The 24,113-nt window shown below is 44.8% G+C and overlaps 1 protein-coding gene across 4 annotated transcripts in view; it reads left to right on the top strand.

The window, feature by feature from the left end:
• CEP89 (centrosomal protein 89) overlaps positions 1-24,113 on the top strand; it is an 85,154-nt gene that overhangs the window by 16,243 nt on the left and 44,798 nt on the right. For all 4 annotated transcript variants that reach the window (XM_040410540.1, XM_040410539.1, XM_040410541.1 and 1 more), the window contains 8 exons: positions 911-1,000; positions 2,791-3,015; positions 3,734-3,876; positions 13,100-13,150; positions 15,751-15,834; positions 19,104-19,207; positions 19,434-19,549; positions 22,294-22,474. In XM_040410540.1, the coding sequence (XP_040266474.1) occupies positions 911-1,000; positions 2,791-3,015; positions 3,734-3,876; positions 13,100-13,150; positions 15,751-15,834; positions 19,104-19,207; positions 19,434-19,549; positions 22,294-22,474 (994 nt within the window). The remainder of the gene's footprint in view (positions 1-910; positions 1,001-2,790; positions 3,016-3,733; positions 3,877-13,099; positions 13,151-15,750; positions 15,835-19,103; positions 19,208-19,433; positions 19,550-22,293; positions 22,475-24,113) is intronic.

The raw sequence follows: 24,113 nt of genomic DNA, 5'->3' as shown, positions 1-24,113 counted from the left end.
CCATTTTAAAGGATACTCCTGCTTTTATTTTATTTTATTTTATTTATTAACTATTTGCTGCTTACGCTGCTGCTATCCTCCAATCGTATTTATCAATTGATACTGCTGTTATTTATGAATTGTCTTATATATTGATATTGCTGCTAGAAATTATTTATATGAATTATGTATACCAAATATTCGTTATTTTGAACTCTATTTTAACATTTATTTAATAAAATTGCCTCCCATGAGCCTATAAATAGAGTGCCTGCTCATTAATACTTTATTTTAAACCTATTTTTATATTGACAAGGGTGAGTCAAATTGAGCAAGAGCACCTTCTCCAGAAAACCAGTGGAGAGCCGCCTCTGTCTATTATACAATAATACTGTCATTACCAGCATCGATCTTATTACTACGTATTAGAATTGAAAAAGGAGTGGTGTTCTACTCCGAAACGCGTTGTCACGTAGATGCAAATAAAAAAAAAATTGTGTCCGACCACTTGAGGTCGTGTTATTGCGCTAAGAGGTATCAAAAACAGCGGACCACCAATACCCCACACCCCTCTATTGTCTTTAAGTTAGTTTTAGGTATTTTAGGGTCATTTTAAGTAAATCCCATATTATTCATATGATAGGCCATAAGCCAGTCGGTACATGATCCCGAGGAGATCCTTCAGCTGAGAACACTGCTAGTTCCTAAAGTGAAGGGGCAGTGTAATACCGCAGCTTTGATTGCTGGCACTGGACTTCTCCAGAGCAGGTTCTCTACCTAGATTTCATTTCTGCTTTTCTGAACATGGTTTTGACGATTTGCAGTATAATAAATCTCTGAGCAGACGCGAAGTAAAGCTGGTGGTTGCTTGTCTTCTGCATAGAGGATCTTGTGAAGTTCTTTCTTAATTGTCCGTGTTTTTTTCTTTCAGAGTGTAAAGTTGATGCTGCAGCAGAGTCTCCAATTCCTCCTCCCGATTCAGAGGAAATCAAAGAGCAGAAGGAACAACTGGTCAGATCAGGTAATTTGGCTACTGTGGTATTTAAAGGGGTTGTCCATTTTCTAATAGAATGTCTATAATGCCCTTGCCTAATGGGTACTGTCCTAGGAAAACCCAAGCCCCCTCATGTCTTACCTGAGCACCCCATTTCAGCATTCCCCCACTGTCCATGGATCTGGTAATTTGGGTACTGTGGTATTTAAAGGGGTTGTCCATTTTCTAATAGAATGTCTATAATGCCCTTGCCTAATGGGTACTGTCCTAGGAAAACCCAAGCCCCCTCATGTCTTACCTGAGCACCCCATTTCAGCATTCCCCCACTGTCCATGGATCTGGTAATTTGGGTACTGTGGTATTTAAAGGGGTTGGCCATTTTCTAAAATAATTTCTATAATGCCCTTACCTAGTAGGTACTATCCTAGGAAAACCCAAGCCCCCTCATGTCTTCAGTGTCCCCCACTGTCTAGGGATCTGGTCCACAGACAGCGGCCACGTTGGCCAAAGGTGGCTAGTGTCTGCTGCTTACAGACTCAATTCATGGACAGCGAGGGACACTGATACAGGGAACTCAGGTAAAACATGGGGTGCCCACTAGGTTGGGGCATGTTTTATAACATGAATTCAAAGAATAAACAAGCTTACGCAGGTTAAGTGAATAAATATATTTACTAAATGTGATAAAAAATAAATATAAAGCAGACAAATCACGTGCAGAGTAGTACAAGTAAAAAACAATCACTGGCCTGGACCGATGACGTCTTCCCTTTCGGTTTTAGAGTTGACGTCATCGGCGCAGGCGCACTGAGGGAGTGCTGAGGAAGCGAGCGTCCTTCTTTCAGAGCGCCTGCGCCGAAAGAAGACACGTAAGGCGCAGGCGCTTGATTTGAATTGCAGACAGGGCCAGCCGGAAGAGGAGAGCGCTCGCTGGCCCTGTCAATCAACAGGAGGAGGGGGCGTTTTTTTGAAAGGAGGATGCGGCGGCTACCAGCAAGTAACCGCCCTACTTGCTAGTAGCGAGGTAATTAACATATTATAAAAGTGCGGTTTTTAAAGAAACTAAGCCACAGAAAAAGGTAAGAGCACTATATATTGAATAATCGCACTATAAGGATTTTTAATTAGCCCAAAAATGAAAAATGACTTTTGGGGGGTGACAGAAGCCCTTTAAGGAAGAATAACGAGATTGCTATCTTCCCTAAAGGGGTTGCCCACCTTTTAAATACCATATTGTAAGGAGCATAAAAATAAACTGAATTTGCCATATACAGGCTGTTAAAGAATGATCCTGTGAGGACTTTTAGTATGGTGCCACTTGGTGTAAAGTGTTTGTCCACCTAATGAGCTGAGTGCTGGTGGACACACATGCTCAGTCACTCTCCCTGCAGCCAGGCCTCTGCATAGTGATTCTCTATTCACTGCAGGGCAAGCAATAGAAATGGCTTTCTGCTCTGCTTGTCAGGAAGGAGTCAAGCCTCTGTAGTAACATGGCAGTATAGCGGGGAGAAGAGGGAGATTGATTGTGTCCGGAGCCTGCCCCTTGCATCACAGATTAGCAGCAGCATCGAGGGGGCCACAAGAAAGAAAAAAAAAAATTTTTTTGTGTGCTATAAACAATGCAAATTACCTTTTTAGGGTTTTTGGTATGAAAATGATTCTTGGGGAAACCCCGTGATGGAACATATGTTAGTGGACTAGTCCCAGCTCATTATTCTCTGCCAAGTAGGAGTAATGTCCTGAACATTTCTATGCATTACTTGTATAGCTATATTGGGATCAATGATACAGAGACTTCCGCTTATTACACTATACAGGTTCCCCTGTGGTAGCAAGTCACAAGGCTTCTGAAAGACCCCAAAGCCAAGAGGAAGACCCACAGTGGCGGGCAGCAGCTCAGCAACTGACAGGCAGGAACCTGGAGCTGGCCTCCCAAGTGGAAGAGCTGAAGCAGCAGATAAAAACCATGCGGGTGAAGGTGAAGAATCTGAAGAATGAAAAAAGGGGTTTTCAAGAATTGTTGAAAAACCCTCGTGCAGAAGGTAAGCATAAAAAATAAAAATAAATGAAATGCTAAAAACATACTGGGGGAAATGTATCATTTCCCTACGTGTCTCTTTTGGCATAAAACTGGTAGCAACGGGTGTTTTTACGCCACCCTCGCCAATGTCCGAAAAGGCGTATGACGACGACAGAGTGTTGGCACATTTGTCATCATTTACTTCAGAAACTGACATAAATGATGACTGAAATTTATAGCAGCTCCGAGCTGGAGTAGATTTCAGTCTGTCATGGACTGCCCTAGGAGGCATTTCATTTATGACTAGGTCTGCGCCTCATAAATGTAATGCCTCCTCTGGCAGCGCAGGCCCCATCAAGCCCGGGATAGCACACGCCAGCCTTCATAAAGCAGGGCCATTGAATCTTTTGTGCATTGGATTAAGGTGCCCGTACAGAGCACAGTGTAGGAGCAGAGGGCTGTTTGTGAGAAGACCGACAAAATGATAACGTTTTCCCCACTGAAGTCAGTACACAATACCTGCCACTTTTCCCTACCTGTGAAAAGGCTGTCATCACCCTGGTCCCTATGTACTTCTCGTGTACTTGGAACGTAAAAAAATGGCAAATATTTTGTATCTTTGTAATATGCTTACTATTAAAGTTGTCCTTCGTGTCCCCCATGCCCTACTGCGACTACTGAGCTGCACTGATTTCATGGAATTTGAGGTTGACTATGCTCATTTAATGTTTCTTTCATAGTGGAGACCGCAGAGCTGGTTTCTCTCCAAGAGCAGGCACAAGAATTAGTAGATGAGAACGACGCTCTAAAAACGACAATCCATCGACTGAATGTGGAGCTGAGCCGCTATCAAACCAAGTATCGCCCCATATCCAAGGAAGAGGTACTGTCTGTTCATACCAACTATTTTTCCATTCCATCCACCATGACGGCCACAAGTGAGAGATGACCCTTGACCTCTGTGGGGGGGGGGGAAGGAATACAGAGAGAGAGAGTTTAAAACGGCCCCACCTCCCCCCTCCCTCAGTGTTTTCCTGTCCCTAGGGGGTCCGCATACAGAAAGGCCTCCAAAGAGATTTCTGATCACGGCCCACAACCCGGGAGTCCAGGAAAAAATCTAGCAGGGAGTATTGGATGTAGTCAATTCAGGTGTCATCATAAAAGTTCCAGACCCCGAAAAAAGGGAAAGGGTTCTACTCAAGCCTCTTTTTTAGTAAAAAAGCCTGACGGTAATAAATCTAAAACCTTTAAACATATCAAAATTGTACAGAAAGTTCAAGATAGTCAGTCTCCTCTACAGTTCCCCTGATCCTAAAAGGTGCCTTGATGACGTCAATAGACTTAAAGGACGCCTATTATCATATACCGATGCATCAGAGTTCTCAAAAGTATCTAGGGTTTGCAGTAAGAGATCCAAAGGGTTCCCTCCACCATTTTCAGTATGTGGCTCTTCCTTTCGGCATATCATCAGCCCCAAGGATTTTTTTACCAAACTTGTGGTGGAAATGATAGCCTCCCTACGCTGAAAAAGAGCAAATGTCGTTCCTTATCTAGTAAGGACAGAGGACTTTATAAACATCCTATCAGATCTCGGTTGGTTAATAAATCTAAAAAAATCAGTACTCACCCCATCCACGAAAATAAGATTCCTGGGCGTTATGTTTTATTCTATATCCCAGAAAAAACCTCTCTTCCCCAGGACAAAGAGAGAAGGTAGCAAAGTTCCAGAGACTCCACAGATGCTCTATTCGGAACGCGATGAGTATTTTGGGTCTCCTGACCTCCTGCATAATTTCAGTCCCATGGAGTCAATCCCACACCAGAATAATGCAAGCGTGGATCTTACGGAATTGGGACAGGAGACAATCATCCCTAGACAGACTAATCAGTATTCCACTTTTAGTCAAAATAGATGTAAACTGGTGGAGGGAAGAAGAGAATCTTCTTCGGGGCACAAGCTGGATCAAAATTCCAGAAATTCAGATAATGACCGATGCCAGCGCTTCAGGTTGGGGGGCAAAAATAGGAACTCCTTACTTCCAGGCGGATTGGTCCGAGGTCATGAAGAACAGATTCTCAAACTACAGAGAACTGTATGCAGTTCTTATGGCCCTTACAAAAGCTCAGTGTCTTTAAAAAAAAAAAAACACATCTGAATTTTTTTCCGGACAACATCATGACGGTAAAATACTTGAAACACCAGGGCGGCACAAGATCCAACCCTCTGGGGGACGTATCAAAAAGAATTTTCTCTTGGGCAGAGAGAAACGTTTCTTCTTTAACGTCTGTTCATTTTTAAGCAGGGGTGGGGAACCTTTTTGCTGCCGAAGGCCATTTGGATATTTGTAACATCGTTCGGGGGTCATACAAAATTCTCAACTTAAAAATTTGACGGCTGTATTTGGTGAAACATATAAGTGACTTAGGGGTAAGTTACACATATTGCGCTTAAGTTAAACAAATCTAGAGCGCTGTATTTTTGCAGCACAAAATGGCGCCTGCAGCACTATATATTACAAATAGTACAGGCGCCATTTTGACAACATCTAGCAGTCTAATATTTAAGTTGAGAATGTTCTATATTTATTTGGCATTAATGGCAGCCAAGCTCTTCCCAGTTTGGTTCAGAGAGGGGTTCACCCAGCTTTTACGCTCCCTGCCACTATCCCTGCCTTTCTTCACAACTGTCCCTACCTTTGTCCCTTTGTCAGCCTCAGATCTGCCCCCCACCCCAATCGGCCTCAAATCAGCCTCCTATCAGACACCCCAGCCTACATCGGCCTCAGATCACACCCCCATCAGACCTCCCAACCTCAGATCAGACCCCCAGCCTCAGATCAGACCCCCAGCCTCAGATCAGACCCCCCAGCCTCAGATCAGACCCCCCAGCCTCAGATCAGACCCCCCAGCCTCAGATCAGACCCCCCAGCCTCAGATCAGACCCCCCAGCCTCAGATCAGACCCCCCAGCCTCAGATCAGACCCCCCCCAGCCTCAGATCAGACCCCCCAGCCTCAGATCAGACCCCCCAGCCTCAGATCAGACCCCCAGCCTCAGATCAGACCCCCCAGCCTCAGATCAGACCCCCCAGCCTCAGATCAGACCCCTATCAGACCCCCCAGCCTCAGATCAGACCCCCTATCAGACCCCCAGCCTCAGATCAGACCCCATTAGACCCCCCCCCCCAGCCTTAGATCAGACCCCATCAGACATTTAAAATAAATAAATAAACTTTCCTCTCCAGCTCCGGACGGCGCTGCCACTTGGCAGATTCACTTACCTCCCTTGTCTTCTTCCTGCCGCTCTGTACTGGGACCTGACAGCGCACAGCGTTAAGCCTCAGTCACACGTCAGTGTTTGGTCAGTGATTCCCATCAGTGATTCTGAGACATAACCAGGTGCGGCTCTAAACCCAGAACATGTGCAGATCTTTCCTTTATACCTTATGTCTGTGGAGCCTCCAATCCTAGTTTTGGCTCACAATCACTGATGGAAATCACTGACCAAACACTGACGTGTGATTGAGACATTGGTGTTCTATAAATGGTGATTTTAGGTGAAAGACTCCCTTTAATGACCGCTTCCATTAGACAGCGGCCGTGCCTGGTATTGCAGCTCAGCCTGATTCATCGGAATGGGACTGAGCCCGGCCTAGGCCACGTGACTGATAAATGTTCCGTCGCTGGCCTACAAAGTGCCGCAGTCTCTTCAGCTGATCGGTGCCATGAGTCGGACCCCCATTGAAAAATACTGATGGCCTATTCTGAGGACAGGCATCCGTTTTAAACACTCGGACCACCCCTTTAAGTGAAGTCTCTTCTCCCTCTGGCTGTCTCAATGACTGCATATGAAGGTTCCTATGTCACTGAAGCTAAAGAGATGCTTTGGTTTGGGATCACTATAACGAATACACTAAAATATGGCAGTTTTCATACAGTATAAAGTAAAGTGCTAGTAAATGGCAGGTTGTAGTATGTCTTTATAAAATGATTAACCAGCTCTCGATCTGCCGTTGATAATATAGTGCATATTGAGACTTCCTGACTTTCCTCCATGGCTTTTGTCAGAGGAAACGTGGATTGGACATTTTTTATTTCATTATGTCGGGTACTTTTGTTCAGCAGGGAGATGAACCGCTGTCTGGGAAGTCAGGGCAGCGCCTGGTCTCCCTCTCCGCCACTTAGATATACTCGCCTCTCCGGCCAAGGTGAGAAGGTATGTTCATGGCCAAGTCAGCGGACATGTCCGGTCTACGATCACGATTAAAGCCGGCCCCGATATCTGAAGTGAGAAAAGCCATAACCTTATTATTAGCTGCATGTTCTCCAGAATGAAGCCAGAAATGTTTTAGTTTTTTTGTGTTTGATGCCTTAACTTTGTCTAGGGGTATGTAGGTTATGTATATAATGTAACGGCAAGGTCTCCTCTGCTGGGCTAGATATACTCCTAGCACAAATACGGATTTAATGTGTCTGTTCAGTTTAGAAAAAAAAACAACAGACACAACCTAAGACTTGTGTACGGATCAGTGGCCATCGCCATAGGAACCCAAATGAAATCTTCCATTGTTGTCACTGCTGACGCGAAGACGATGCACAATAGTGATTTTTTTTAAGGGCCCCATTTGCTGGGACCAAGATACATAAATGACCAGTGCTTGCTCCCGATCGGTGCCCTGTGTGAACATGCCATTATTTGTCGGGTGATCATCCCGTGTAAAGAGGGGCTGTATGGGGACTAGCGATCACCGATGGCCACACTCACATTTTATCCAGAGATACGATTGTTTTCAATTTGAATTAGTAAATGAGAATGTCGCGGTCCGCTGGACTACGCAAAAGGGCCGATACCACAATGAAACGATGTGTCGGCTTCAGCAGCCAGACGCGGGAGCGCCTTCTCTCCGCGTTCCTTGTCCTGCTATCAGCCCAGCAGCAATCCCGTGTCTAATGAAATTGTCGAGGTCGATTGTAGCTGTAACGTTCTAATCCGGGATTGATTCTACTGGTAGAAAAACATTTTCTGCCCTAATAAATTTCACTTTGGTTCCCATCATCTTCCAGCATGAGGCGAGTTCCTTGGAGCTTCTCTCTGAAGGGACATTTAACAGAGGACGTATGGTGGGCATGGAGCGCCTGCGCTCTGCGTGGGCCACGTGCTGTGCCCCTCGCCGCCGTAGTATGCTGGCCGTCAGCTGCCCTCCTTGTGCAGCGGTTTTCAGCGATGAATAATGCAGAATCTCTCTACATTGAGTGTAATGTAGTCCTCAGGGCCAGGGAGACTCTTGCAGCTCTGAACCACATAGTTCACTTGCCAATTCATTTTGAGCCTTCTATATAAATAGCTTGTTAACCGCAACCTAAAGAAAGAGCTGTCAAATAGTAATGGTAAAGCTAGGGGGCAGTATTAGAAGAATGTGAACAATACAGCAGACTCAGAAGGGAATGACACCAGATTCCACATATAATTGGTGTATATTTACAGTATCAGCATTTAAAGGGGATGTGTCATGAAACATATTCTACATTCTTCAACCCAGCACCTCGATCTGAATACATTTGTAATTGCATGTATTTAAACATTTTATACACTGCCTGTCCCCAAAAAAAGTAATCACCTGGATATTACTGCAGGGGCGATCATCTTTCAGCTGGCAACAAGTTATTTAACCCCGACTGGTGCAATGAGTTGCTTCTCATTTCTTAAACATCTATGTCGAAAGACACATCTCTTGGTCGTGGAAAAGATGTCTGTTTGAGAAGGGTCAAATCATTGGCGTGCATCAAGCAGAGAAAACATCTAAGGAGATTGCAGAAACTACTAAAATTGGGTTATGGACTGTCCAACGCATCATTAAAAACTGGAAGGATATTAGGGACCCATCGTATTCGAGGAAGAAATGTGGCCGGAAAAAAATCCTGAATGATCGTGATCGGCGATCACTTTGAAGAAAAACAACAGTATAACTCAGGGCTATGTTTAATAGTGAAAGTAAGAGCATTTCCACACGCACAATGCGAAGGGAACTCAAGGGATTGGGACTGAACAGTTGTGTAGCCGTAAGAAAACCACTAATCTGTGAGGCAAACCAGAAAAAAAGGCTTCAATTTGCTGGGGAGCATAAAGATTGGACTCTGGAGCAATGGAGGAAGGTCCTGTGGTCTGATGAGTCCAGATTTACCCTGTTGCAGAGTGATGGGCGCATCAGGGTAAGAAGAGAGGCAGATGAAGTGATGCCCCCATCATGCCTAGTGCCTACTGTACAAGCCTGTGGGGGCAGGGCTATGATCTGGGGTTGCTGCAGTTGGTTAGGTCTAGGTTCAGCAACAGTATGTGCTCCAAGAATGAGGTCAGCGGACTACCTGAACATACTGAATGACCAGGTTATTCCATCAATGGAGTTTTTCTTCCCTGATGGCACGGGCATATTCCAAGATGACAATGCCAGGATTCATCGGGCTCAAATTGTGAAAGAGTGGGTCAGGGAGCAGGAGACATCATTGTCACACATGGATTGGCCACCACAGAGTCCAGACCTTAACCCCATTGAGAATCTTTGGGATGTGCTGGAGAAGGCTTTGCGCAGCAGTCAGACTCTGCCATCATCAATGCAAGATCTTGGTGAAAAATGAATGCGACACTGGATGGAAATAAATCTTATGACATTGCAGAAGCTTCTCGAAACAATGCCACAGCGAATGCGTGCCGTGATGAAAGCTAAAGGCAGTCCAAGGAAATATTTTTGGTGGCGACTTTTCTTTGAGACGGGCAGTATATATACACTGAGCTATTCAATACAATGTTTCTGTTTGTTCTTTTTCTTATATTTTTTTTTTGTCCGTCTCACTGAGCTGGTCGAACGTGCTCAATTCAAATCTTCAACTGCCACCAGCCATATGTTCTGTGGCAGTTACAGGGAGAGAGCTGCTGCAGAAAGGACACGCCCCCGAGCTGCCAGGCGGAACATTATATAGCAGAGCAATGTGCGGTACTGGGCTGCGTCTAGGTTTGTTAGAAAGGTACAGTCATGTACTATAATGTAAGATTAAAAATTTTTACGTCAATCATGGCATAACCCCTTTATGCTCCATCCCGGGCATGACTTGGAACACCCAGTCGTGGGTGGGATTTGCACAAACCCCAACCATTTTGAGTTGAATTTGCCAAGATTGTCTCTGAACGTTTAGTACAATCCCAGCAAATTTGGGCCAGTATGGCCAGTATAAGTACATGGGCATTTCTGAGCTTAGAGGTGTGCTTGGATACACCTGTAGGAACCAGTTTGTTCTGTGAGGCTAGCAAGTGCAAAAATGAGACCCCTCTAAGTGGTTTTCCAGGAACACGTTGGCATTTCTAATAGAAAAACATGCAGCTCTACACCGCTACCCTGCCCAATTATTAAAAAACAGCAGCCCCGCATAAACGCCGTCCAATGGGACACTGTATGACCTTGTGACTGTGTCCACTAAATGCTCCAAGACGTGCATGTTGCCTATCCAAGAGTTTCTCTTTAAAACGTAAAATCAAAAAACTAAGGAAAGGGTGGGGGTGGGGGAGCCCTATACCTAGGATGTGCCGTCAATTTATGATTGTGAAGGGGCCGACCTCTGGGACACCCATCAACCCTGAGGGAAAAGCATTTGCAGCTTCTCGTGCATTGAGCTGTGCTGCAGGAAAAGACGTTGAAAGAGGCAGCACTGCATATCCCTGCAGCCGCTTCATCCCTAGGTTTGGTGGGACCACCACTGATCATAAAGTGATGGCGTATCCTAGTAGGTTCACATGGGTTAGATCTCTACACGTTCAGAGTCGATAGGGCTGATGGCCATAGGTGAAACTTTATTCAGTAAAAATATTAAAATCCGCGAGCTGCCGAGCGGAGTTATTGAAGTCGTCCGCAGAAGAGCCTTGAGTTTCAGATTTCTTCTGGTTTCTTAGTGACGCATGAAGCTCGCTGAACTGTGAGGCGTCCCGATCTGTACGCCGCGTACTGTGCCGCGCCGTCACCATGCCACCTTCTAATTCCGTCTGACAGCAGATCCCACATCGGCCTCCCCGTGGGACACTACTCCAGACTAAGAACATTTTTCCTCCTTACCGCGAGCATGAGCCGTGAATTGGGATTTTGACAGAATAGGAAGAAATGTATTTGTGGTTTAGAAACATTTCAGACAATGGAAAGAAAATGTCTGAGCAGAGCGGCCGTGGATTTGGCCTCTTTGTTTCTATAGCAGATGATGGCGTCTTGTTCCCTCTGATGCAGCTACAGATTATTGCGTATTGCCGTCATGACACCTTATTAAATGCAGCATACGGCATGTAAGCATTGTGTAAAGGGCATCTGTCAGCAGTTCTGTCCCTATGACAACGGCTGACCTGTTACATGTGCTCTTTGCAGCTGAAGGCATCTGTGTTGGTCCCATGTTCATATGTGCTCGCATTACCGAGAACAATGATGTTTTATTATATGTAAATGAGCCTCTAGGTGCAAAGGGGGCGTTACCGTTACACCTTGAGGCTCTGCTCTTCAATTGCTGTACCCTCGACCCTTTCATTGACAGGGCCAGTCAGTGTAAAAATGTCATGCCTGGCCCTATCAATCACAGTGCAGAGGGCCCAGCAGTTGCAGAGAGAGCAGAGCCTCTAGGTGTAATGGTAACGTTGCTCCTAGAGGCTCATTTTCATATATTAAAACATAATTTTTCTCACCAATGCGGGCACATAGGAACATGGGACCAACACAGATGCCTTCAGCTGCCGAGTGCACATGAGACAGGTCAGCCAGTGTCATAGGGACAAACCTGCTGACAGATGCCCTTTAAGCGGCTTCTGATGCTACCATTGCGGCTTCAGTTTTTTAACCCCTGAAAGAGGAATTCAGGCTAGTAAAAAGTATTCTCTATCTTCTAGATCAGCCGTTTGGGGGGATATTCGACAGCTGATTTATTATCACTTCATCCATCTATAGCCGAGTACCAAACTCTGCTCTCTCTGGGAGTCCTATAGGCTTTGTATGGAGCATTTAGCAAACCTGCTTACTACCATATTAGTGCGCATGTGCACGAGTTCAACCTGCCTCACCATCTGCCTGGGGGCACAGGACCCCTGTTCTCATAAGTAGATTCCAACTGAACTATCGAGCAGGTAGGGGATAGCTTCTAAACAGATTAGTCACGGTCAGTTTTGGCTTTAAAGGGGTTGTCTGAGCTGCAGGTATTGATGGGGCATCAATATCGGATCAGTGACTAGTCTGACACCCCCCACTGTCAGCTGTTTTGGGTTGTCCTGGTGCCAGAAACCATCAAGTGTATAGAGCGGAAGCAGAAGGCTCTGTACTCGGTGTAGCTTCCCGCGCTAGCCCCCCAGTCACCCTGACACAACCACTACCCGTGTCCTTCCAGCTACATACGCTGTATGGTTTCTGGCACCGTGGATTCCCCTGATGATAAGTCCTCAATATCCATAGTCTGGACAACCCTTTTAAGGATACAGCATTTATTTTTTTTTGCACATTTGGGATGCATATAATTGTATTAATTTTGGAGGAAGGGGATGGAACAAATAATAGCAATTCCACCATTTATTTATTTTTTTGTTTGTTTTTACAGCATTCATTAGCTGCCTGTCAGTATTATACTGATGGGCTAAGGATCACTTCCGTGACTGACCGGGGGGGACTATATTAGGCACCATCCTGCTACGGTACCCTCAGTGGAAACTAGCTTCCTCTGTGACCTCTCTTAGGTGGGACGGTAGCTGTTAACTCCAGCTTCTAAGGGGCTAAGCAGCCGGGGTCAGAGCAGACGATAGCACGGGCTCAGCTTCTGAAGCTGTACTATCTCTGTGCCGCACCCGCCAGATCTGCACAGCGGGGTACAGGAACAGGTAGATGAGCCATCGCCAGTGTGACGGTTCTATATCCACATTATTCTCTGGATCAGTGATGGTCTGCGAGGTCTCCCACTGATCATAAAGTGATGGCATTTTGTAAGGATATGCCTTGAAGATGGGAAAACCCCTTTAATTATGTTCTGTAGACAGTTTAAAAGGCATCTCGTTTATCGTGCACCCTTCAGTTACATTGGTTTCCCTTTTGTCCTATTTCAGGGTGTAAGGATCGGCGGATTACCCCCAAGAGGACCTCCACCACCATGGCTCGTAAGTTTTAGATGTCTGTCATCTTTTTCTTTCCTTGAAGTATAAAACTTGGTCTTTTTTTTTTTTTATATATTTTTTTATTTAAGTTTTCAATTATAATCAATAAATCCTAACATTAGATTAGATTTATTTTTTTTCAAGCCTTTTTGGCATGCTTTTAACATACCATGCAGAATATACGGGATACTCCTGGTAGACCAGCAGATTGTGGCTCCAGGACAGGTCTTTACAGCTCATAAGGATGCTAGAGCTTGACATACTGATAGGGAATCTAGATTGTAAGCTCCACTGGGCACAGAGTGCTGATATTGTCTGTAGAGCGCCTTTTGCACATGATGATGTCTGTGTACGCCCCGGAGCTTAGCGATTTGGCACATGCATAAGGGCGCCTTGTCATCATCTTTAAAAGCGGTAGTTTGACTACAAACAAGTATATAAGAGGACGGAAAAATGCAGACTTAATAATCTTCTATCACATTTAGGGTCCATTCACACGTCCGTATGTGTTTTGCGGATCCGAAAAACACGGACACCGGCAGTGTGCGTGCCACAATTTGCGGACCGCACATCGCCGGCACTCTCATAGAAAATGCCTTTTCTTGTCCGCAATTGCGGAAAAGAATAGGGCATGTTCTATTTTTTAGCGAAACGGAAGTGCGGATCCGCAAATGCGGATGCGGACAGCACATTCCGTCCCCATTGAAAACGAATGGGTCCGCAAAATTGCGTAACGGATGCTGACCCATTTTGCGGACGTGTGAATGGACCCTTATTTTGGCTGCATTTGATATGCTCTTGGTAGTATGGGTAATCAGCCGCCATGGATAATTTTGCAAGATTGATCCTGCTTCGTCACATCCTAAAAGAGAACATGACTGGCAAGGATAGGTGTCCAAAACCTACTGTCTGTGCAGGAGAAGTCGAGCCCAGTCTGTCACACTGACGAGAGAAAAGCGTCTCGCACACTACACGTAACGATTCAGGAACGCAGGCGACCTTAAAGGGCACCTCTTCTGACTAGTCTACTTTAGTGACTACTTGCATTCCCCAAGTCATAACAATTCTGGAGCATCTATTCTTATGACTGTACGTTTGTGCTGTTTCTCCATTATTTCTGCTTGAAGTTGTGCCATTCGGTTATAACTTGACTGATTTGCAAGCAGTTTGCAATGAAAGTCCAGATGAGTGTTGCTGGTTGAGGGCGTGTCCCTGCACAGTCTGACATTATCCAGTCAGTGCTGCCGGTGTCGGACTGTGCAGGGACACCTCACCAACTTTTAACACCCATCCATAGTCCTAAGAAATGATGCTCCAGAATTGTTAACATATGGGGAATGCAAGTAGTTACTGAAACTAACATTTTAGGAGAGGAGACAGGTCCTCCTTAAAGAGTTCAATACATGAAACTTCTGCACGAAGCAGCATCACTCACATGTTAAACTCCCCGCCACTCCAACACCGATGCCCTGTTTGTCCTCACTGGTCTTCATTTTCATAGTTTTCTGAGTGACCACTGCTGCCAATCACTGGCTCCAGTGGTGATGTGCCACATACACTACCATCACCACTGAGGCCAGTGATTGGCTGCAGCAGTTACTCGGATATCTGACATGGCATCATTTCAGAAAAATAATCCAGGCAGAGTCGGCCAGAGTATCGGTACTGGATTTAATTGGTAATTTTTTGTTTCCATTTTTAACATTTCCTGGAGATGCTTTTATTTCTTGAACTTACAGACTTCCCCTTTTAAAGGGCGTCTGTCAGCAGATTTGTACCTATGAAACCTGGCTGACCTGTTCCATGTGCGCTTGGCAGCCAAAGTGCAGAAGGTGCGGCAGTTGCAGAGAGAGCTGAGCCTCTAGGTGTAATGACAACGCCCCCTTTGCTCCTAGAGGCTCATTTGCATATAATAAAACATCATTTTCCACATATGAACATGGGACCAACACAGATGTCTTCAGCTGCCAAGTGCACATGTAACAGGTCACCCGGTGTCATAGGGACAAAACTGCTGACAGATGCCCTTAATAGTTCAGACTTGATTTCTTTGCGTGGAAATGCCACTCTTTGGTTGCCAGTCGCTCCTCTGTGCAGGGCACACGTGGGGTCCTGATGGATTCTGGTGATAGTACATCCCCGTAGCACCTTGTTGGGGCTTCTGTCCGTTTATGATTCCTGCGCGAGGCAGCATTTGGCAGATGGGGAAGAGCCTTTAACTTCTGTTCAATCCCTGTTTGTGTCCTCCGTGAAAGGTCTGCATGTTGGAATCCAATGATGTTTTCTCTCATCGCTGAACACCCTGTCATGTTATTTCTGCGGTAAAGCGGCAACCTTTACATTGACCTTTTTCTCAGCCTGATATTGAATATTGCATTTTGATGTCCCAAACCCCTGCGATCCCCCAGACCTTTTATGTTGTTGGATGAAATGTATATTTCATGGAAGGGATTTCTCTGCTTTACATATCGTACAGCGATTTGCAGCAGTTCTTTATGGGGTACTCTGAGGCCTCGACCAGCTGACTCTACGTGGGTTAAATCCATATGAGAAATAAGATCTGGAGCGTTTAATAGTAACAAATTCATTTTATTTCTTGGCAGCTGGATATGAAATATTTGTCGCCGTTGTTGCTTGCCTATGAAGACCGAATTAATGAGAAGGATAATTTGATCCTGGGATTTGAGGTGAGTTGTGACCGACTTGCATGAGTTGAGTCCAAATAAAATTCAGACATTAAAGGGGTCATCTGGGCTATAGATATTGATCATTTATTCCGCAAATAAGTCATCAATATCAGATTGCTGGGGGTCTGACACCCTTCACGCCAACTGATCAGCTATTTCAAGCAGTTGTGGCACCAGAAACTACACATGTATACTGTATGTACACTATGCATCCATACTGTATGGAGCTGGAAGCAGAAGGCTCTGTACACTGTGTAGTTTCCGTCACCGGTGGATGTTTGAATGCTGCAGTATTCCATCATGACCACCACAAGGTGTACAGTGCTGTCTGCTTCCACCTCCATACACTGTGTAGTTTCTGGTGCCGCAACTGCTCCACAAAGCTGATCATTGGTGGTGAAGGGTTTCAGACCCCCGCCGATCTGGTATGGATCACCTATCCTGAGGGTAAGTCATCATTAATCTGTACTTTGGACAATCCCTTTAAAGGGAGTCTGTCACCACAGTTTGCCTGCATAGAGCTGTATCATAACTATAGAATGATGAATCAAATGGTACCTGTCTCCTTTTTGTTTTGATGTTCACCAAAGGAAAAAACACAGTTTTATTCATATGTAAATGAGGGCTCGCAAGTGCCCAGGTGCGCCGTTCGAGGACTGTAAGTGCCCAGGTGCGGCGTTCGAGCTGTAAGTGCCCAGGCCGCTCATCCTTCTTCTCACATAACCCCTCCCCAGACTGTTGCTTGACTCACCCTGTAAGCCTCTTGCGTCATCCAGTGTACTGGACGAGATCCCGCCGGTGCATGCGCACTGCATGGAGCGATGCTGCTGCCCACAATGGTCATCACAGTGCGCATGCGGGATCTCATACAGCCAACTGTATGACGCAAGAGGCTTAGAGGGCGGGCCAAGCAACAGGCTGGGGAGGGGTTGTGTGAGAAGAAGGATGAGCGGCCTGGGCACTTACAGCCCGAACGCCGCACTTGCGAGCCCTCATTTACATATGAATAAAACTCAAGTGAATGGGTCCGCGATCCGCATGTGGCGGCCCCACGGTCGTGTGCATGAGCCCTTAGACTGTCAGATTATCACTAACGCGCATTCATAGGAACGCTCATTAGCAATTATCAGGCAGAAAATCTGGCCGTCTAATATGACCTTTAGGCTAAATTTTAATTCCTGCAGTCAGTGGGTGGCGGAATCAAAAACAAACAGCAGGCTGGCAGCTCAGGGGTCTACAGATCAGGGGATGTGTCCTTTCTGCTGTAACCTTCACAGCTTCTAACAGCGGATGTGGCTGGTGACACTTGAAGGATGGAACTGAGCATGTGCGACCACCTCAGTAGGTGCACACGCACATTACTATACAGATTAAATACCAGGGGGCACAATTGTAATGAAGTAAAGTGAATTTCCCACAACTGGAGCATTTTTGTAACCAAAAGTAACTTGTTTTTTTATGCCGAGTTATTAAAACAACACTTAATGGAGGCACAAACCGCAGGCAGCATCTTCATCATCCACGCGCAAGCGATATTTTGGCAGGGCGCGGGGTATATGTAGCAGCTAGATGTCCAGCTTCACCTACACTTGCATTAATCGGCAATAGGAGAATATTTTGGATGAGGTGTGGGCAAACTCTCTAAGAGCCGTCTGTGTAGTTTTGACCCCTTCCCGTATATTTGGCTGTATGTAAGCTATATTGGTAGAGTGACGAGTCACTCAGAACCAGATACCTGAATGGATGGCATGTCCCTGCGAGGGAAGTTGAAGGAGCTTCTTCAGAGCTATACCTGGTCATACATGTTAGCGGTTTGCCGGGTGAGTGTGCATGATTTTGGTGATTATCTGATGTGTATGGGGGGGGGGGGTGGCACTCCTGACGGCAGAAAACAGGGGAGAGAAGGGTTGAACATGTTGAATTTCATCATGTCCGACCCTTTTATTTTCAGGGGGAGGCAGTCTGCAGTTAGAAATTGTGACCAGAAATGTACGGTAGTTTTAGGTTTGCATGAATTTCCGGACTTTCATAGTCGTGGGCCTTTTCCTAGTCACTCCAGTCGGCCGATCACCTTAGCTGAAAGCAGACCGTTTGCTCTGGGATTTGCACTGGTTCCTGAGCCCAGTAAAGGGTTAAAAGCCATGTTTCTAGTTATTTACAGAAGTTTAAATGTCCATAAGCCGCTGTCTCACTGTCGAGATGCTCATATTCCTCTTCATGTGGATTTGTAGAACCTAATAATGTGCAAATGACTTGCGGTTCAGAGGCTTAAAAGCCCTCGATAAGGAGATTGTGCGATTATGATACCAGTAGTAATGGCTTTCTTTTTCCACCTGATTGAATATGATGAGGCACCGAAACGCACAAGCAAATCTGCGCTTTAGATGGAATATTTGCAGGATGGTGTACAGTCACATCACACATGAGGAGCCATTCGTATGACAGCAGATCCTTAGATTATAGTTTTTTATATTATATTTTTTTTATATTATTTCCGTTGTCTGATTTTGCTGCAGGCGGATACTGGTTATGAAAGGGGTGTTCCAGTAACAATAAGTTATCCACAGGATGGGGGGATATCTGTAAGATCGGTGGTCCGACTGCTGGAACCCAACAGATCATGAGAACAGGGGTCCCGTGTCCGTCATTTGAAAGGATCAGTAGCCGAGCATGCACACTGCCGCTTCATTCACTCCCTATGTGACTATGGGCTTGTTCACACGACTGTGTGAATCCCGTGCCCGTTCTGTGGACCGCAAATTGCGGTCCGCAATGCACGGGCACCGACCGTGGCCCAGCCGCATGGGGATCGTGGACCCATTCACTTGACCGACCATCTAATGTGTATCGAAGCCTCCGGTGAGACCCCCACCACTCTAAAATACATGGCCGGCCTCATGTACACACCAGAGGACTGAACAGTAGGCACTCATATGGAGATACAAGTCTGTCTGAAATATGTCCTATATAATGGCTTCTTACTTCTCATAGTTATACGGAGCCATAACGCACCTGTGTACACGGGCCTTTTTATTTCTTTATATGTGAAACTGTAGCTTTTCATGCCATAGTTGCTATATGGTTGTCTATAGATGCCCTTCTAGGATTGTTCCTAGTTTAAGGACAAGGAGGGGATACGTGTATTTCTCGCACTTTTTGATGTGCCGTTCCAGACGGCCATGTGTAAACCCAGCCTTTATGAAGGTGAGGTCTCTTCACTGCATTATATGTGACTTCATTTCATTATTTTATTTTCCCACCTTCATTAGGAGGAACTGAAGACCTTCAAAGCCAGAGTTAAAGAAGTGATAGAGGAGAATGAAAAATTGCACCAACTATTGAACCAGGAGCGACCAGTATCCAATAAGGAGTGGTAATTATATATTGATTTGTATAATCTACCGTATGAAGACAAATAATTTCTTTTGCACTGGTCTTCAGTCTATTATGTCTATCAATGCCTTGAAAAAACATGTTTTGTAGAAGATGAGGTGTTGAAATGGTCCACAATAGACTCACGAAAACTTAGTGTTTCCCGTTTTCCATGAAAATAAAATTATGTTACAATGAAAATAAATTTTCCCAACTCTGTCTTTCAGGGAGGGACTGCAAGCTCAACATAAACTCCTTATGGAGGAGAACAGAATTTTGACAGAGCAGTTAGAGGTCCAAGAAGGAAAGAGCCGAGAGAATCACTCCAATCATGTCCTGGCAGGTGAGATCACCTATGTTCTAGTTACCTGTTTATTGCTGTGGTTAATGGATTTCTTGCCGGTTGCCCTGATACCTGGCACAGTGTCTCTCATGGGCAATTAACTCCAGGTTAAAGAGATTGTCCAGGTTTTAAATACTTATGACCTATGCTATTCCTTAGGATAGGCCATCTAATTGGGGGTGGTCCAATTCCCAGTAATCCCACCAACAAGCTATACAGTGAAAACGTCCTTGCACCTGGCCCTGTCAATCAAAGTGCCGAGGGCTCGGCAGTTGCAGAGAGAGCAGAGCCTCTATATGTAACGGCAACACCCCCATTGCTCCTAGAGGCTCATTTGCATATATTAAAACCCTTTTTTCAGCAATGTCGGCACATATGAGCATGGGACCAACACAGATGCCTTCAGATGCCCTTTAACCAGTTCGCGACCGCCCGTTGACTATAAACGTCCTGGTGGTTGGGACTTTTCTGGATGGACGTTCTAGAACATCCGTTCAAAGATTGGAACTGCACACTAATTATGCAGCTGCTGAGTCGGAGGCTCGCTGTCAATGACAGCAGGGCAGCCCATAGAGAAGCCAGGTCCCTGCCTTCTAGATGGCTGTATACACAGTGCTGAACAAGCACTGGGTATACAGATCAGTGAGCGATATGCCGCTTCCTGTTCCGGCCCCAGTGATCATGTAAATGCCGGAGCTGGAAGACTGCAGGAGCTGCTGGATCTTCCAAAACTTCGATCAACTCAGTAGAGAGGATATACAGCGCTCTATAGTGTTATACAGCCTCTCTGCGTACACAAGACCATCGGCAGAAAAAAAAAATAGTACTCAAATAGTATAGAAAATGTCACAATGACAATGAAACACCTGCTGGGTCAAGTGCTCACTACACCCCTTAAAAATTCTTTGGGTGGTGTAGTTTACAAAATGTAGTCACTTTTTGGGGGTTTTCACTGTTGGGGGTACCTCAGGGTCTCTTCAAATGCAACATTTTGCCTAAAGACCATTCCAGCAAAATCTGCCCTCCAAAAACCATATGGCGCTCCTTCCTTTCTGAGCCCTGCTGTGCACCCATACAGCAGCTTCCAACCACATATGGGGTTTTTCTGCATTCTGCAGAATTGGAGTAATACATATTGAGCTTTGTTTTGCTATTAACCCTTGATGTGTTACAGGAAAAATTGATTAAAATGGAAAATCTGCAAAAAAAAAAGACATTTTTAAACTTCACCTCCATTTTGCTTTAATTCCTGTGGAATACCTAAGGGTTAACAAGATTTTCTAAAATCCATTTTGAATAAATTGACGGGTTTTGTGTCTAAAATTAAGTCATTTATGGGTGGTTTCTATTATGTAAGCCTCACAAAGTTACTGGAAATCTGAATAGGTCCTGAAAGTAAATTTTTTTGAAAATTTTAAACATTTCTTCTAAAATTCTAAACCTTCTAACGTCCTAAAAAAATAATATAACATAACCAAAATGACCTAAAGTAGACGTAAGCTGAATGTTCAATTAGTAAGTATTTTTCGAGGTATCAATATCTGTCTTTAAACTCTGAGATTAACATTTTAAAAATAGTGAATTTTTCAAAATTTTCGGTAAATTTTGAATTATTTTAATAAATAAAGGTAAAATATATTGACGCAGATTTACCACTAACATAAGGTACAATGGAGGTTAACAGAAATACGTCTATATTAGGCATATATCTGGCGCTGATTCTTTGCGCCGCAATCTGCCTCTTTTTCCCACTCGTACCAGGTCTACAAAATTGGTAGTGGCTTGGGCGGGGAAATGGAAGGGGCCGGCAGGCACATCTTATTCATCATTTTCTACGCCTGTTTTAGGCATAGAAAATGGTCTAAATCTACGTCAGCAAGTGAGCTGGCATAGATTTAGAAGCGGCGGTGGATCGGCCGAAGTTATGTAGAGGCCAGCGCCTCTTCATAACTCTGGCGGATCCACCGCCAGCTATAGGGGATATTAAGACCGGCTTCTAAAATGCCGGTCTTAATTAATGACCCCCAGTGTGTCACGAAAAAACAGTCTCAGAATGGCTTAGATAAGTAAAAGTGTTCCAAAGTTATTGCCACATAAAGTGACTTGTATGACCTTTTGCAAAGATTCGCAAAATTAGGCCTGGTCTGGAAGTGGTTAAGGAATCACTCAATACTATGGCTAAAAATATTTGTAATTTTATATTTTAATAGAATTATTATTAAATGATACTAAAAAGTTGAGCAGGACACCATGGTCCCTAACACGGACCTCAGTGCCATATGGATTATTCAGACAGGAGAGATCATACAATGAATGAACAAAAGTTTCTTGTGCCTAAAACTTCACGATTGCCCGAAGAGAGCTGAGAATTAAAATGAGCGCAACCCTCCTGTGTTAGCCCTGCCTTGTAGAGAGCGATAGCAGTAAAGCTAAGCAGATTTCATAAGGTTACTGTACCTTTAATCCATAAATCTAATTCAGTTAACCGCGTCAGAGAGACTTCAAGTGTGGTGATATTGATTATGTACTAGATTATCACACAGCTTGCATGTAGATGCTTGGAGCTGGTTTTAACGGTTCCATCCATCTTCAGCTATTACTTGTGGGCGCCTAAGGAAATGAAAATTTAAACAAACCCTTGCATTGATGGCTAGTGCATTACAGGAATTATGCTGTACAGTGACCTTGTCATGTCTAACATGGCATTCGCCATAGATTAACATAAATATTCCCTTTCCACGCAGTCTCCGAATTAACGAAGCAACTAATGGTTTTGGAATCTACAAAGCGGAATCAAGAGGAAGAATTGTTAGAATTTCAGAAGCAGCAGGAAGTTTTACGCTCCAAGTACAACGAGCTGAAAGCTACCATGGATGGCAGCGTCTCTGCCGAGGAACACGTTGCCATGGTGAATGAATTAAAAAGGTACAGCGCCTCGCCCCGTGTGATGAGTAGGGATGTCTCCATCAACATTCATTCACTTTTAGCTAGTAGTTCACCAGCGCGAAGGAGATCTAAGGTCAGAAATAAGTCCTCTGTAATGGCTGCACGTTTGCCCGCAGTGACGCAGTGTTTAAAATTGTCTCCTCAAGTCTCCGAGACACGGATCTGATTTCCTCTTATGTGTCCCTCATCGGTCATTAGTAGAGGAAGCTTTCAGTCTGTTAGACCGCAATGTTTGTACTTCTCATCAAAGATGAAAGAAGGATGGGAAAGGAGGAAAGAAAAAGAGAAGAAAGAAAGATGTTGGGACAGAAGGAAAGCTGAGATAAAAAGCAGGAAGTAAAGATGGGAAAGAATGGGACAGATAGCAAGATGGCAGCGAAAGGTGGGAAAGAATGGGACAGATAGCAAGATGGCAGCGAAAGAAGGAAGGAATGGGACAGATAGCAAGATGGCAGCGAAAGGTGGGAAAGAATGGGACAGATAGCAAGATGGCAGTGAAAGAATGGGACAGATGGAAATATGGCAGCGAAAGAAGGAAAGAATGGGACAGATAGCAAGATGGCAGCGAAAGGTGGGAAAGAATGGGACAGATAGCAAGATGGCAGTGAAAGAATGGGACAGATGGCAATATGGCAGCGAAAGAAGGAAAGAATGGGACAGATAGCAAGATGGCAGCGAAAGAAGGAAAGAATGGGACAGATAGCAAGATGGCAGCGAAAGGTGGGAAAGAATGGGACAGATGGCAAGATGGCAGCGAAAGAAGGAAAGAATGGGACAGATAGCAAGATGGCAGCGAAAGAAGGAAAGAATGGGACAGATAGCAAGATGGCAGCGAAAGGTGGGAAAGAATAGGACAGATAGCAAGATGGCAGCGAAAGAAGGAAAGAATGGGACAGATAGCAAGATGGCAGCGAAAGAAGGAAAGAATGGGACAGATAGCAAGATGGCAGCGAAAGAAGGAAAGAATGGGACAGATAGCAAGATGGCAGCGAAAGAAGGAAAGAATGGGACAGATAGCAAGATGGCAGCGAAAGGTGGGAAAGAATGGGACAGATGGCAAGATGGCAGCGAAAGAATGGGACAGATAGCAACAAGCTCAGTCGGTGGAAAAATATAAATGTTATGCAGCAACCCAAAAAGAAAAAAAACATTTTTATAGTGCAAAAGTAGAAAAACGTAAAACACTGTATAGATTCTGTATTCTAGTGATATGCCTTCAGTATATAAACTGGGAATTCCCCTTTAAGACCTGCCATCATCAATATGTCTTGGCCAAGTATCTGCCCTGTAGGCTGATATTGAGAGCGTCGCAGAGTGTTATAAAGCAGCAACTTATTTGCTTCCTGCTGACTTTGCTGCCACGTTAAGGGCATCTCATTATCTGCTGAGCAGTCATCTGTTTCATCCTCTGGAATTACCAGCCTAGAGATAGAAAGCAATCACTTTCACGCTTCGTTCTCAATCACCCAGACTGATTTCTTCTTGAAGTTCTGGCCTGGTTTGATCTCTTCAGTATTCATGTCAATATATCAGACCAAGAACGGTCAGGTGTGCACCTCCTCTCCTGCATCGAGGTCTGAAACGCCACCGCAGGAACATTGTAGAGTAATATGTCCCC

Source organism: Bufo bufo, chromosome 10 (genome assembly GCF_905171765.1).
Source record: "Bufo bufo chromosome 10, aBufBuf1.1, whole genome shotgun sequence".
NCBI lineage: Eukaryota > Metazoa > Chordata > Amphibia > Anura > Bufonidae > Bufo > Bufo bufo.
The sequence above is the reverse complement of the archived record's forward strand: the minus strand, read 5'-3'. Positions and strand labels throughout refer to the sequence as shown.